General features: G+C 45.3%; 1 protein-coding gene across 3 annotated transcripts; it reads left to right on the top strand.

Annotated features, from left to right (window-relative positions):
• Positions 1–1,979: 1,979 nt before the first annotated feature.
• Positions 1,980–15,129, top strand: AKAP3 (A-kinase anchoring protein 3). Of its 3 annotated transcripts, XM_081191625.1 has the most exons (6): positions 1,980–2,105; positions 3,785–3,899; positions 4,198–4,224; positions 7,272–7,364; positions 8,711–10,825; positions 14,823–15,129. In XM_081191625.1, exons 2-6 carry the CDS (start codon positions 3,897–3,899, stop codon positions 14,976–14,978), a joined length of 2,394 nt encoding a protein of 797 aa, XP_081047751.1. In that variant the 5' UTR covers positions 1,980–2,105; positions 3,785–3,896; the 3' UTR covers positions 14,979–15,129. The 3 variants fall into 3 exon arrangements, with proteins under 3 accessions (XP_081047751.1, XP_081047752.1, XP_081047753.1); XM_081191626.1 differs by lacking the exon at positions 4,198–4,224; XM_081191627.1 differs by lacking the exons at positions 3,785–3,899; positions 4,198–4,224 and having other exon boundaries at positions 1,993–2,105.
• The last annotated feature ends 1,115 nt before the right edge of the window (positions 15,130–16,244 follow it).

Raw genomic sequence — 16,244 nt, 5'->3', positions numbered from 1 at the left:
CAGCATCGCAGAAGAGGAAATAAAATAAACAATTAGGAAGCATCCATCGCCAGGTGAAAATGACAGGTGAATTTTATAAATAAATAAAAACCCCTATATTAATATTTTGATTCCAAATTTAGAACTACTTTTTTGATAATTACTGGAAGATGAACCTATTACAGATGTCTGGTGGAAATCTAGAATAATATTACTTTTGAAATCAGGTAAATATCCCAGTTGTATGGATTGTTGTAATTAATCAAGATGTGGAAATAGGTTTTTAAAGTTTGACAGGTAGACCATGTCATATAGCACCTAAGGTTATTAATTTGAATAATTAAATCAAGGAAGATAGCCGACTCTCTAAGGGGAGCATTAAATATAATTAATCACTGCAGCACTCCTACAGTGGTCCTTTCTATTCAAGCAACCAAAGCTTTTAATAAAGTTAATTGAGATTTTCTTAAGAGCTTATTAAAATTTCAGAAATTTGGCCCCCCAAAAATATAGGAATCATTAATCAACTTTAAAGCAACCATTTGGCTCATCTTGATATCAATGACAGGGATTGTAATGTTTTTTTTTCAAATTGTAATAGTATTAAACAAAGCCTTATCTTCACTTTTATTTGCTTTTATCTAGAACCTCCTGCTGAACTATAAGAAATGACCCAGAAGTAGAGAGTATCCAAATAAATCGCACACAACACAGTATTTGAATATTTGCTTATTCTTTTATTATTAACAAATCATGAACAATCAACAAAGTAATCTATGTCTTTGATTTCGGATTTTGGCAGACGGTCGGGTCTTCAAATAAACTTAAAAGATATCAGAAATACTACGTTTGAACAGAAACGGTTGTTTTCTGGGAAGAGAAAACAACTTATGCAAGAAATTACATATATATCAACACATTACAGTCATACCTCAGGTTAAATATGCTTCGATTCGAATTGAGTGTGTTCGAGTTGCGCTCCTCGGCAACCCAGAAGTAACGGAGCGCGTTACTTCCAGGTTTCGCCGCTTGCGCATGCGCAGACGCTCAAAATGATGTCACGCGCATGTGCAGAAGCGGTGAAAAGCGACGCGCGCGTACGCAAATGTGCCATCGCTAATTCTGTTTACCTCTAGATGCGAACGGGGCTCCGGAATGGATCCCGTTCAAATCTAGAGGTACCACTGTACAAGTCAATAAAACATTTGGTAGAGATTCTCCCTAAAAAAAACTTGTAATGCTAGAAAAGACATGCAAAGGGATGTTTGGTCCAGCCAGTCGAAAACTTCCTTTTCCTCCTGCTGGAGCATCCTTCCTTTTGCATGTGATAGAAGGTGGGCATGACCTAACCTGTCCAGGTAACAAGAGGATGAGTCACGTAGCACCCTTCCCTCTTTTTGACTTCCTTCTTCGTTTGACCAGCTATTAGCTAGGACTGCTCTGCTAGCTCTCAGCTAGTAGAAGCACTGGGATTATTCCCCCATACGGGGTAGATCCACATGTACATATTTGTAACTAAGTCTGCCTTCAGGAATACAACTGTGAACTGATGTGAGTAAACTAATTTTATCATCTTTAAATAAGATTGGGGCGTCTTTATTCTTTTTAAGAGGGATTCAAGGGAATTTACCAAGAGCGTACAATTCAATCTGAGACAGATTGAATTGTATAATAGTGAGAGGCTCACACAAGCCTGCAACCAGCTATCTGCTGTGCATGTAAGAAAGGGGAATGTAACTCTGCTGCATAAAGGAACTTGCTAGCGCAAGTTAGGAAGGATAGTAATAAACAAGATATCCTCTCTTGCCACCCTGAACATTCCCACATTTTTCAGGGGCAGAGGGCTTCTCTTTTCCACAAAGGAATGATTAAAGGAGCCTTTAATTTCAGATCTCATGCCAGTCTTGGGCTAGCCTGGCCCCCTCCTTGCAGTGTTGACTGTTGCCATGGAAAAGCCAGTTTCTCCTGGTGCTTTGTGATGTCAGTCTGCATTCTGGCAAGTGGAGGGTAAGAGAGGAGACCAGAGCGTGGGGAGCTCTCAAAGAATATCCTGGAAGTTTTGGGCAAAAATTCTGCTTTTTTGGTGGGTGGGAATTCTTTTGGATGCTCGCGTTGATGTGATAGAGGTAGGCAAGGACCCTTGGTTCTGCAGTGAGCACATTTTGGGGAATTTAAAGGTGTGGAACTGGGTGGTGATAAGCAACATCTGCTGAAATTCCTTTTCCTCCAAGACTTCTGAAGGCATGTTCTCTTTCCCCTTTGGTGACCCTACTGAAGAGAGCTCTTATTTGACCAGGGGGCACCCAGAGAAAAAGAATGAACTCATGAATTCTTACCAGCTGCGTTGTACTTTTCTGTTCATCCACTCCAAAGATTGATCCAAATGGCCTTGCTGCGGTTTTGTCTGTTGTGTAGTAGGCATTATAAAGGTAAAGGGACCCCTGACCATTAGATCCAGTCGTGACCGACTCTGGGGTTGCGGCGCTCATCTCGCTTTACTGGCCGAGGGAGCCAGTGTACAGCTTCCAGGTCATGTGGCCAGCATGACTAAGCCGCTTCTGGCGAACTAGAGCAGCGCACAGAAATGCCGTTAACCTTCCCGCCAGAGTGGTACCTATTTATCTACTTGCACTTTGATGTGCTTTCAAACTGCTAGGTTGGCAGGAGCAGGGACCGAGCAACGGGAGCTCACCCTGTTGCGGGGATTTGAACTGCCGACCTTCTGATTGGCAAGTCCTAGGCTCTGTGGTTTAACCCACAGCGTCACCTGCGTCCCTGTAGTAGGTGTTATGGATCAGGCAATTTCCCTTCTAGTGGGGCCCACCTAATTAATGAGAAGTGAATGAAAAATAGAATATTTGCATTTCTTCCAGGTGCAACGTTAAGAGAGTAAAGGGGAAAGTTCCTGTTGCTCTCACTCTTTGCCCTATTTCTGAGGTCTCATGAGGAAATTTCTCAGCTGCACCTTTGTGTCAACCTAGCTCACGGATCTTAAATATTGGGCAGCTGTTATTATAAACAGTTTAATAGGGCAACATGCTAGGCGGTCACACCAAAGGCACAAAGGAAAGCCATTTCCTCTTTCCCAGGCTAAACATGCCCAGCTCCTTCAACCATTCTTCAAAATGTGGATCTTGAATATTGAGCAGCTCCTTCAACCATTCCTCAAAAGGTTTGGTTTCCACATCCTTCATCATCTTGGTCACCCTGCTCTGCACCCGTCCCAGCTTGTCAATATCCTTCTTAAAATGGTGGCACCCATAACTGATCACAGTACTCCATGTGTGATCTGTAAATTTATTTAACAAGTTAACAATAAATAAACATTAGCTTTCGGGCATGAATGTGAATTCTGCATAGCAGATTGGGGGGCACAGGAAGAGGAGAGGGAAGTTTTGTTGTGTAAGTCTGAAGGATAATACACAGATCAACTTAATTAATAATTCTGTTCATCAAAATATATGTATTTTATGTCAGAAAAAATTCTTTGTGAAGCGAGGTGGGTGAGATGCACTGGAAATACAGAGTGATGGGCAAAAGTGTGTAATTTTAGAAAATCTCTGCTGTATCACATTCTCATTTTGCTCAATTAGTGGCACTCAGAATTGCAAAGGACAGTTCCATTAGAGTAAATGGGAGTTGCTGAAGAGCATCCTGGTACTTAATTTCATTTCAACGGGTTTGGAAAAGGATAATTTTCCAATGGATTATGCCCAAGGATATTTGCTGTACTGGATTTGATGTTAATGCCCTACAACATAGTGGAGAGCTGTCAACAGCAATTTATTTTGTTCCTCTCTCATAGATTCTTTTATGTATATATATATATGACAACTTATGGAAGCCATTCCTGGAAGTTGAGAGTGTCAGCAACTTTTCAGAGACGTCTCTTGGGCCTACAAATCGTATGAAAAAGAATGGTGGGTTTTTAGAAAAGGAAGAAAAAGGACAGAAATGTTACCAAAGTATAAGAGACTGAAAAATAATATTGGCATTCTTGAAGATGGTTGATATCTTGGTTGTATTTTTCTGCAGCTATTCCTAATTAGTTCATTTTGTGCTGGGGTTTTAGGTAGCTAATTTTTCTAAAGTCACTGGGGTATTGTGATTCATTGTTAGAGTGCTTTGATAAGTTAATAATGAGTTTTGTAGTTTCCTTGAATTATTTGCATTGCTATTTTTGATATTGTTCTGCTTTGGTTTTGCTGTCTCCTTTAGGCTTTCTTTGGACTGGAAAAGTGGAATGTAAATATAGATCTTTAAGAGAATCTGCTTCAGATAGTGATTGTAATACTGTTTGTTTAACACTTTTTATTATCCTCCAGAAGCTAAGCTACACAGGGTGGTATTCAATGACACAGTTCTGCAAAGTGCAGTGAACTTTCCAATCCTCTCTTCTTGTACTCGCTAAATCTGTTCTGGAGTCGTCCCCCCCCCCCGGGGCTAGCTACACCCCTGTTCCCCCCAACCCTCCATATCAGATTGGGGGGCACAGGAAGACGAGAGGGAAGTTTTGTTGTGTAAGTGTACATTTCTTGCACTAGTGAAAATACTTGGTTACCGCCCAGTTAGAGTAGCTAGCTAGAGCACGTGTATTGTACCTAAAATAGCACAATTTCTCCCTTACATTTCCTTGTTATTTAAAGGGTTTGCAGAAGCTAGGATGGCATTTACCAAAGCCTAGTTAAATGTGATATCTTGAGCTATTTTAGAAGGTAGAAAAATTGTGCATACCCAGTACTTTTTTTCTTTAAAAAAAATGTGCAGGGGTACGCTAATTTTGACTCAAGAAAATCACCATTTTATAGTTCAAATCGGGGAAAATAAATACAGTAAATCCACAAAAGAGTCACAAAATGTTTAGGGGTATACATACCCCTGCGTCCCCCCAGAAAAAGCACTGTACATACCTGTTCTTGTGGTTTAAGATCTTGTGCATATTAATGTCCCTTGTGTAGAAGCAGCTTGTCTGGTGGAGCAAAGCTGCCGTTCTAGCTTCTGGCCAGGGGTCTTGCTGTTGCTTAAAATGAGGGATCAGGCATTGTGCGAATTGACCAGCCGAGCCAATACAGCACTCTAGCTCAGTGGGTAGAGCATTAGACTCTTAAACTCAGGGTTCGAGCCCCATGTTCGGCAGAAGGTTGGACTAGATGACCCTTGTGGTCCCTTCCAACTCTATACCTCCCCTCCCTCTCTCCCTCCTGGTAAACAACATGAGACTCTGCCCTTATACAGTGGTGCCTTGCAAGACGAAATTAATTCGTTCCGCGAGTTTTTTCGTCTAGCGAATTTTTCGTCTTGCGAAGCACAAAATCCCATAGGAATGCATTGAAATTCAATTATTGCGTTCCTATGGTCAAAAAAATGTCCAAACAAAGCCAAATTTGGTACAACAAGAGTTTATTAAGTGCTCTTTAAAGTCACACATACTGTAAAGAACATTTCAAAAATTGAAGGAACAATAAACTAAGTTTCTAAACATGACAGAAAAACATTTAAAAATCAACAAAGTGTACAGTACATTTTCTAAGACTCTGGGGGACAACTTGAAGAAGGTTCCTCTTCCACTCTTTGCTTCTTGCTGAAGAACCTGTCCATGGTCTGCTGCTTCATCCGCCTTTTCAGCACCTCCCTGAAAGGCGACATGACCCTCGTATCAAAAGTGTTCGCAAGGTCATGTGCCATGTGCTTGTCAGGGTGGTGCCGCTGTGCAAAAGCCTGCACATCCTTCCACTTCATGCAAATGTCCCTCAGTTCTTTGGAGGACAGCCGTTCCTCAGTTGCTTCCTCCTCTTCCAGCGAGGCCTGCTCCTGCGCAGCCTCTGCCTGCAGTTCGACCAGCTCCTGGGTGGTCAGCTTGTGGTCGTGCTCCTCCACCAGCTCGCTGATGTCCTCCTCTGTGACCTCCAGGCCCATGGTCCTCCCCAAGGCAACAATGTCCTGCACCACTGTTGACTCTGGTGCATCAGAGTCACTTGGTGCCACACAGTCCGGCCACAGGCTGCGCCAAGCGCAATTCAAATTTCTCTGGCTGATCCCTTTCCAGGCCGTGGTGATCATCTTCAAGCAGGTGACGATGTCGAAGTGGTCCTTCCAGAATTCCCGCAGGGTGATGGTGGTGCAATCAGCCACCTTGAAGCATCGCCTGAAAAGCTCCTTGGTGTAGAGTTTTTTGAAATTGGCGATGAGCTGCTGATCCATCGGCTGGAGCAGTGGCGTGGTGTTAGGCGGCAGGAACATGATGCTGATGAAGCTGAACTCCTCCAACAAGTCCAACTCAAGGCCTTTAGGATGAGCAGGAGCATTGTCCACACAGAAATTCAAATCCAGATTTTTTTAAAAAAAAAACAAAAAACATGGCCCAATGGTCACAAAAAATCATAAAAATGCAGAAAAAAACCACACAAGCTTCCAGATTCTTGCAAACCCCTCCCCAACACCAAGTCCTTGAATTCCAAACACCCCAACCCAAAATCCAAAACCCCCCCAAAAAGTTTTAAAAGTTTAACTTACCAAATGGCTGCAAAAGGAGTTTTGGAAAAGCTTCAAAAATCACCAAAGTCTTCAAAAACCTCAAAAAAGGCTACCACACCGCGTGCTATGAGTTGCTCCTCGAAGTCAAGTCGCAACTGTATTAACGGTGTTAAGAAAAAGGAAACAAACTTGCAAGACGTTTTCGTTTTTCGTCTTGCGAAGCAAGCCCATAGGGAAATTCGTCTTGCGAAGCAGCTCAAAACACGCAAAACACTTTCGTCTAGCGAGTTTTTCGTCTTACGAGGCATTCGTCTTGCGGGTCACCACTGTATCATATTCCGAGAGAACAATAAATGGGACATATTTTAGGGTGGTATATTGAAAGCTTTGTCCACGAGACTGTAATGAATCTACTTTGTGGACTTTTGTAGATATGTAACTTTGAAAACTCTGTGTTTCCTACCTCCAGTAATAGATGATAGGGATTTTATTTTATTTTTAAGGGAGAATGTTGTGTCTTGCCAGGGAGCCTCAGAATTTTAAGTTAACGCTTTGTTTTATTTAGGGTTTACATAATTTTAAAGGGATTGAATGTTGTGGTTTTGAAATCCAGAATTTTGCTTCTGCTTTTACAGAGTTTTATTTGAGTCTGTGTTTGTTTTTATTGACATTAACTTGTGTTGATTTTTTACAAGTACGTAATTTTCCCTTCTGATTTGTAAAAGGTCTGGTGACTAGATACAAATAAACAAATCTGAATTAAGCTGAATATGGCCCCCTGGAAATTTAACTCTAGTTGTAAATCCTATTTATTGCAGATGACAGAGAGTATCGACTGGTTGCAGAGCCAGAGTGGATTGTGTAAAGTTGATCGTTATACTGCAAGTGATGAGGAGGACCAGAACTGGACAGTAAGAAATAGATAGTTATTTCGGCATAATTGCTTTCTGGAGACTAATGTTGTTGCTTCTTAATGTGATAGGACTAAAGATGTGTTTGATCCTTTACGTTTGAGCTCAGGTGCCGACAGTATTTCCTGGGTTCGGTACACTATATGTGAATTGGGTTCTCTGACCCAGTGACAAAGAGCACACAGATTTGCATAAAATGTGTTTTCCTTTGCAGGTGGAGTGGAAGGCCCCCAAATAAACCAGCAGCCACAAATGTACAGCCATACCTCGGGTTGAATGTGCTTTGGGATGAGCGCGTTTGAGTTGTGCTCCGCGGCAACCCGGAAGTAATGGAGCGTGTTACTTCCGGGTTTTGCCGCATGCGCAGACGCTCAAAATGACGTCATGCGCAGAAGCACTGAAACATGACCCGCGCACGTGCAGACGCACGGACACGGGTTACGTTTGCTAATAGATGCGAACGGGGCTCCGGAATGGATCCCGTTCGCATCTAGAGGTACCACTGTAATGTCTACCAGACAGAATCTGAACTGGTGAAGCTTTTCCCCATAGTTCTGCTTCCATGCCAGAAAAGGGCTGTTGAATTCCTGCCTGCCACAGGGGTGTTAAAGGCACAAGAACATGGCTTCTCCCAGTACTAGCTCTAAGCCAAGGCCTAGGTTCCCGTCCCATATCTACTTATCTAGGAGTAAGTCCCAAGAAACAGAAAGAGACTTCTATTATAGCTTAGTTGCATCACACATTGGGGTTACATTCCAGAGGTATCACGTATACACGGAAATCATATATAGCTATTTTTTCGGCTGACAAGGGGCGGAAACCCCACAGGAAGCCCTACCCTGTTGTCTCCCTTGCCTTCCCTCACTCCTCCACATGTGAGCAGGGGTGAAGGAAGGGGAGTGCGGTGGATGCGGATCGCCCCAGGTGTCACCACTGAGGGGAGTGACAAAATGCCGGACGACACACTTTTCCTGGACCAGGCAATCAATATCCATTAGAATGGCACTTGTGACTTTTCATTGTTTCCCAGAATCAAAAGAGCGAGGAAGTTGTACTTACTGACTACAGTGGTACCTCGGGTTAAGTACTTAATTCATTCCAGAGGTCCGTTCTTAACCTGAAACTGTTCTTAACCTGAAGCACCACTTTAGCTAATGAGGCCTCCCGCTGCTGGCGCGCCGCCGGACCACAATTTCTGTTCTCATCTTGAAGCAAAGTTCTTAACCCGAGGTACTATTTCTGGGTTAGCGGAGTCTGTAACCTGAAGCGTATGTAACCCGAGGTACCACTGTACAATAACCACGGGAACTAAACCGTTGTGAAATTGTCTTTTGTTTGCTGTTTAGACCGACTCAGCCAAGCTTTTTCAGCAAACTGCCTCTGACCCGCTCAAAGTCTTAAGCTGGCTCCGAAAAGATCTGGAAAACTGTGCCATCGGGGTCCAGAATGTGTTGAATGCCAGTAACAACGCAGGGGGTGCAAAATCGAGAGACCCCTCCACGACGAGGCAAAACATGCCGCAACGCAATGTGCGTTCCCCGGGCGGTTTCAGTGTCTGCGATGAGGAATTCAGTGTGAACGTCAGCTCCAACAGGGCTTCGCCCACCTTTCACTTGTCCATGAAGGCTTCTTGTCAGAAGGAATCCAAGGATGAAGAAAGCGATGGATCTACTTCACCAAACACAAATCCTGATCCGGATGACGTATCTTTTTATTGCAATAGGCTTTCCAACCTTGCCATAGCTATGGCCCGGAAAGAGATGAACGACCGGTCAGATGGCAACAACACATGCATACATAAGTCGCTTTATGGCCCTGCTGGGGACCACGGCCACAGGTCTATCGGTGTGGGTACGGAGGACATCAAGCACAATGTACCACCCAAGATGTGTGAAGGCGAATACGAAGAAACCCCAGCTTCTAAGAAGAAGACCGAATTTTATTACAAAGAAGAAAATGCAGAAATACCCAATAAGAGTGACCCTTACAGGGACGAGATCAAAGGCTGCAACCGCAAGAAGCGCTTTGGTACAGACGAGTACAGCAACTCCCTGAGCAAAGGCATATTGGTTTACGCCAACAACGTGGTTTCCGATATGATGGTCTCGGTTATGAAGACCATGAAGGTGAAGGTGAACGACTCAAACATCGCTTGTGCCGTGTTGAAGAAAGTTCTGCTGAAGCACTCCAAAGAGGTTGTATCTGATTTCATCGACTCCTGCATGAAGAACTTACACGATGTCACCGGAACACTCATGACCGACTCTGACTTTGTTTCCGCCGTGAAGCGAAGCCTCTTCACGCAGGGAAGTCAGAAGGCCTCCGAAATTGTCCAAGCCATGCTAAATCGGTTACACAACGCTTTGATTGTGCAGAAGCACGTGAGCGATAGGGGAAAGTCTCAGAGCATGGCCTTTGCCAGTGTCAAGACAGGCTCCGGACATGATGGAAAGTCTCAAAACATGAGGTTTTCTGCCACCAAAACAGAATCTTGCAAAGAGAAAGAAATGACCTGCGCAGAAACCGTGGGCAACCACATCATAAAGGAGGGCCTCACCATGTGGCACCAGAAACAACATGACGACTGTTCAAATCCCCAGTCATCAAAGGCTGGGTGGAATCCGGAAAGCCAAGATCTTGCTAACCTCTCAACAGATTCTTGGGCAAGAGACCTGATTGTGACAGCATTGCTGCTGATACAGTACCATCTAGTCCAGCAGGAGAATGCATTGAAAGAGGCCGAATGTGGCAGGAGCGGCAAGGCAGGTGGCACCGGGTTCGGGTTCTTGTCTCAAGAAAAAGGTGGCAACGCCTGCACACTGCCTTTATCAAAACAGTTTGACTCGTTGAAGCAAAGCGACGACGAGCAGTCGGAGACAAATGCCGAGAATGACATGTCAAGTGTCGTAGTCATGCTCATGCAAAAGCTCATCAACGAGACGGTCAACAAATTAGGAGGAAACGCTGGAACTTTGATGGCCGACGAGGCCTACAAGAGCACTTACAAATGCCCCGAGGGACCTGGGCCTTCAGGCGCTTCCGAAGTAGACCACTCCTACGAGGAGGCCATTTCTGGACTGACCAAAATGATTCTCGACCAGTTTGACGTCAACAGGAAGGAAGGAGGCAGCGGGCCCTTCATTGACAACCTGGTGGATACAGTGACCAAACTGTGTCTCATGATAGCCAAATACAGCAATCCTGAGTCAGGTCTGGGGGATATGGGAGACGGGGAAGACGCTTGCGGGCCTCTGTATGCAAAGGGCACAGATTCTGGAGAAAGCCGAATAGGGTCAGGGGAAGACACGGTGTCTGGCCGCAAAGTGGTTGTAACCAACCAGAATGCTCCGGAGAACATTCAGAACAAACAGCTTCAAGCCATCCTTCAGTGGGTAGCAGCCTCTCAGTTGAACGTCCCCGTGTTGTACTTCATGGATGATGATGAAGAGACCCTGAATAAGGTACCGTATTTTTCGTCCCATAGGACGCACCTAGTTTTTTGGGGGGGAAATAAAGGGGGGGAAATTTTTCCCAAAAAACCAGGTCGGGGAAACCGAACCAGGTCGAGGAACAGCGGGATGGCGGCGCTGCGCCTCCCTGCTGTCCCCCGAGCTTGTGGGGCTGGCCGATGTCTGCCCGGTGCCTAGGCTGCGGATGCGTTCCCGAAGTGCCGGGCGCTCTGCTTTCAGCGCGCCCAGCGCTCCGGGAAGCAGGCTCCTATCCGCAGCCTAGACAGCCCTGTGGGACCTCCCGCAGGGCTTCCTAGGCTGCGGATGTCTTCCTGAAGCCTGGAGAGCAAGAGGGATCAGTGCGCACCGACCCCTCTCGCTCTCCAAGCTTCAGCGAAAGCCTGCATTCACCCCATAGGACGCACCCAGATTTCCCCTTCATTTTTGGAGGGGGGAAAGTGCGTCCTATAGGGCGAAACATACGGTAAATGGGAAGAAACTAGTGGGGGCATTTGCATGGGATGGTATTAAGTTGTGCATTTTATTGCAAGAAGTTTTGTTGCCTCTGTATTTCCCTGATACATCACAGATAACCTTTCAGGGTTAGGGCAGGGGTATTGGGGTGTCACCTTCCAATTTCGATTACTCTCCCTCTTGCCCATCCCCTTCTCTCATCTCTTTTCCTCCTGCTGCAACCTCTCCTTCTGCTCAGACTGGTTTCATGCAGAAAAGAAAATTGCGCAAATGGAAGGAGCTCTTTAGAACCCAAAGATTCCAAATAATACACTAATCATCAGTCACAGTTTTGACTTCATTCATTGGTGAAAAACACTGAAAGGTGGAGCAGCCAGACGGGCCTCTTCTCATACAAACCACTTAGAAAGTTGCCTGAATGTTTTGCTTCCTAACTTTCTTTCCAAGCATGCTAGAGACTTTTTTTAAAAAAAGTGAAAGCTCAGAGTCTGGGGCCCCTTGCAGGCTTGAGCCCTGGAGCAACTGTTCCAACTGCACCATAATAATCAGTGCTATTTTTCTAGAAAAAGAGGTGCCAGAACTCACCGTGAACACTTCCCTCATTTTTTTAGAATAGCAATGGCATCCACCTGAGAGATGCAGGAACTGAGTTTTGGTTAGTTACGGCTGGAAAAAAAAGCCCTAATTATAATGTTGCCATTGGATGAGTTTAATCTTGTTCAAATGGTATTTGGTACTATTAGTCACATTTAGACATTTAGTTGATACAGAACCACAGAACACAGTTTTCTGGTGGTTCCAGTTCTAGGTCTGTGAACGGTCCAAGAAGATGGTAACACTATTTAGCCCCATGGCCTTTGTCCTATGGAATCCCCTGTACTCTTTAATATCTACATAAAGACACTGGCAGTGGTCATCTGGGTTTTGCGAGAAACAAAGCAATAGTGGTGCCACTCTTCAAGAAAGGCCAACCCGGTGACCCAGAGAACTATAGACCCATTAGTTTGTTATCGATAAAGGGAAAAATTATGCCTGCCACCTCTGCACTAGATTGCCTGCCTTTCTGAATGCTAATAGCATCTTTACTGACGCACAAGCTGCATTTAGAGAGAACTGCTCAACTTCCAATCACTGTATAGTTCTATTCCACCTATTCTATGCCGAAAAATATTCGAGATCTCTACAAGCAAACTATGTAGCTTTTATGGACCTAAAAATCAGCCTTTGATTCCATCACCAGAACCAAGTTATGGGGAAAGTAGGACAAGGTTCTGGTTGACAGTAGACTTTTTTGCCTCAACAAGGCCCTTTATACTAATAGCAAGCTATTAGTCACATGTGGTACCCAGGGACAGCTTTCAGGTGAAATATCTATGTCTAGAGGAATCAGACAGTGCTGTCTCCTTGCACCCTCCTTGTTTAACATATTTATAAATGACCTAGAGGATGACCCACTTGGCCACATGCCCAAACTTGGGGTCAGGAGGACTCCATTACTACTGTATGCTGATGACGCCACTATTCTGTAACGTTCCAGACCAGGAGAAACTAAGGAGGTTCATGTCTTATTGCGTACAGAATGATCTTAAAATTAACTTTGGGGAAACTAAAATCTTGGGTTTTGAGAAGACATTTCCCCAATGCAAATGGTTACTAGACAGGCAAGCTTCCAATACCTGGGGCTGACATTCCATCACACAACGACATGGACCACCCATAGATCTGTGGCCCTCCAGAAAGTACAAGTTAGTCAGTTGGCCACTCTTTACTAAATATTCCACCTGCCACCAAAGTAAGGTAAAGGTAAAGGGACCCCTGACCATTAGGTCCAGTCGTGACCGACTCTGGGGTTGCCGCGCTCATCTCGCTTTATTGGCTGAGGGAGCCGGCGTACAGCTTCCAGGTCATGTGGCCAGCATGACTAAGCTGCTTCTGGTGAACCAGAGTAGCGCATGGAAATGCTGTTTACCTTCCCACCTGAGCGGTACCTATTTATCTACTTGCACTTTGACGTGTTTTTGAACTGCTAGGTTGGCAGGAGCAGGGACCGAGCAATGGGAGCTCACCCCGTCGCGGGGATTCGAACCACCAACCTTTTGATCAGCAAGTCCTAGGCTCTGTGGTTTAACCCGCGTCCTGCTGCCCAATTACTATATGCCTCTAATATCTGGGGTGGAGGAATAACATTTGAGTTGAGTAATCTCCAGAATAAATTCTTGAGGCCTCTCCTCCAGATCTCCAGATATATGCCTAACTCAGTCAATTTTCATGGAATCTGGGGAATGCCCTCTACTGACCAGGGCCTGGTGGGCAGCCTTAAAATACCAGTTTAAGGTCAACGTTTTCAAACTGGGCACAGGACTACTCCAACATGTAGCTCAGGACAAGTTTGTAAGGTGCTGGTCCAAGCTCAACGCCCGAAAAGCTTCCACAATTGGGCTGTCCCCATTTCTTCTTGAACACTTGGGCTTTGACATAGCCTTTAAATCACTAAAACAAAACTGTGGGCCATTGCGTACGGTGATCTGCAGGCCCGTTCACACTTATCCTGCTCACCAAGAGCTGTGAGTTTACAGTATGTTGGGACACTTTACACAGCTGAGTATCTAAAGAACTTGACAGTGATCAACTACCACAGACTTTTTACCAAGGACAGACTGAATATCTTTCCTTCCGAATTGCTTCAAGGCAGATTTGCGGGTATTCCTTACTCTGCTAGATTATGCCCCTGTACAAATCAGGTAGAAGAATCTATACAGCATATTCCACTGGCCTGCAGACTGTACAAGCAGGTCAGACAACAAAAAATTCTTCCTTTAATTGCAAACCCACACAATTTTATGTTAGGCACCTATTAGAGCAGTGTTTCCCAACTTTGGGCCTCTAGCTGTTTTTGAACTACAACTCCCATCATCCCTGACTAGCAAGACCAGTGGCAAGGGATGATGGGAATTGTAGTCCAAAAACAGCTGGAGGCCCAAGGTTGGGAAACACTGTATTAGAGGATAGGATTCCAAGCATATCTTTGGCAGTTGCCAAGTTTCTTTCTGAGGCAGTCAGGATCAGAAAGCACTTTGTATTAGTTAAAGATCTGGGACAAGCTTAGTTTTATCCAACGCTCAAGTAGTACGTATGTATTTTGTATTTTTATGTACAGTACTGGAATCTATTTGTGGGTCTTTGGACTGCATTAAAGAATTGACTGACTAGGCAATGTTCTGTTTCCAGATGTTTTGGACTACAACTCCCATCAGGCCCAGCTAGCATGAGTAACGGTTAGGGAGAGTTTAGCTTGGAAAAGCTGGATGACCCTATGTTGACTTACCCCTGTGCTGCAGTATAGCGGAAGCTGGGCCTGATTGTATAAACTGGGCTTCCATCTTGAGTAAATATGATTTTGGAAATTGGCTATTGGGCAGATGGTGCAGGAGGGTGGGAATGTGAAAGTTCTGGTGGGTGAATGTGAACCAATACCAGCGCCCCACCCACGCTCCCCAAATAAATCGCACTCATCGCTGTCTTTTCCTCCTAACAGCTTCAGCAACTCTCCACAGTGGCCGTGGACAGGGGCTACAGCGTCGGAGAGGTGATGCAGGCAGTTCTGAAGTATGAGAAGGAAAGGCAGCTGGGGGAGGCCTTGGGCAACTTTGTGCGGCTGCCAGTTCTGGACTGGCTGCTTCAAAACCTGTGAACACGACGGCCTCTCCCTGCGCCCTCCGAGTGCAGGCTTCTCTTCCGTCACAGCATTAATTTCCACAGCAGTCATTTGTCAGATATGATGTTATGAGTTTTACTAAATCTTCCCCTGCTGAGCAGTCAAATGAATAAAAGGAAATACTTAAGTGGCGGGGCAGTCTTCATTCCTAGGCATTTCAACTAAAATGGGGCATTTGAGGGAAACTTTGGAACTTGCTCCTCCAGTGATGGCCACCAACTTAGATGGCCTTAAAAGAAGATTAGACAAATTCATGGAGGAGAGGGCTTTTGGTGGCTATGCTCTACCTCAGGCTTCCTCAAACTCATCCCTCCAGATGTTTTGAGACTACAATTCCCATCATCCCTGACCACTGGTCCCGCTAGCTAGGGATCATGGGAGTTGTACAGGGGGCGTGCAGGTGTGGGGGATTCCCTGGTCCTGAATGGGGTAACTGTGCCCCTGAAGGACCAGATGGCACAGCCTGGGAGTCATTCTGGACTCAGCTGTCCATGGAGGCACAGGTCAATTCTGGGTCCAGGGCAGCTGTGTACCAGCTCCACCTGGTACGCAGGCTGAGACCCTACCTGCCTGCCAGAGTGGTGCATGCTCTAGTTATCTTCTGGTTGGACTACTGCAATGCACTCTACGTGGGGCTACCTTTGAAGGTGTCCTGGAAACTGCAGTTAATTCAGAATGCGGCAGCAAGACTGGTGACTGGGAGTGGCCGCCGGGACCACATAACACCAGTCCTGAGAGATCTGCATTGGCTCCCAGTACGTTTCTGAGCACAATTCAAAGTGTTGGTGCTGACCTTTAAAGCCCTAAATGGCCTCGGTCCTGTATACCTGAAGGAGCATCTCCACCCCCATCGTTCAGCCCGGACACTGAGATCCAGCACCGAGGGCCTTCTGGCGGTTCCCTCATTGCGAGAAGTGAGGTTACAGGGAACCAGACAGAGGGCCTTCTCAGTAGTGGCGCCCACCCTGTGGAACACCCTCACTTCAGATGTGAAGGAAATAAGCAGCTATCCTATCTTTAAAAGACATCTGAAGGCAGCCCTATTCAGGGAAGTTTTTAATATTTAATGCTGTATTGTTTTTAACACTTGATTGGAAGCCGCCCAGAGTGGCTGGGGAAACTCAGCCAGATGGGCGGGGTATAAATAATAAATGATTATTATTATATTATTATTGTAGGCCAAAAACATCTGGAGGGCCGAGTTTGAGGAAGCCTGTTCTACCTCCACAGTTGGAGGCAGCA

This window comes from Podarcis bocagei (assembly GCF_964188305.1).
Source record: "Podarcis bocagei genome assembly, chromosome: 4".
Taxonomy (NCBI): Eukaryota; Metazoa; Chordata; class Lepidosauria; order Squamata; family Lacertidae; genus Podarcis; species Podarcis bocagei.
Note: the sequence above shows the minus strand (reverse complement) of the source record. Positions and strands in the feature narration are given on the sequence as shown.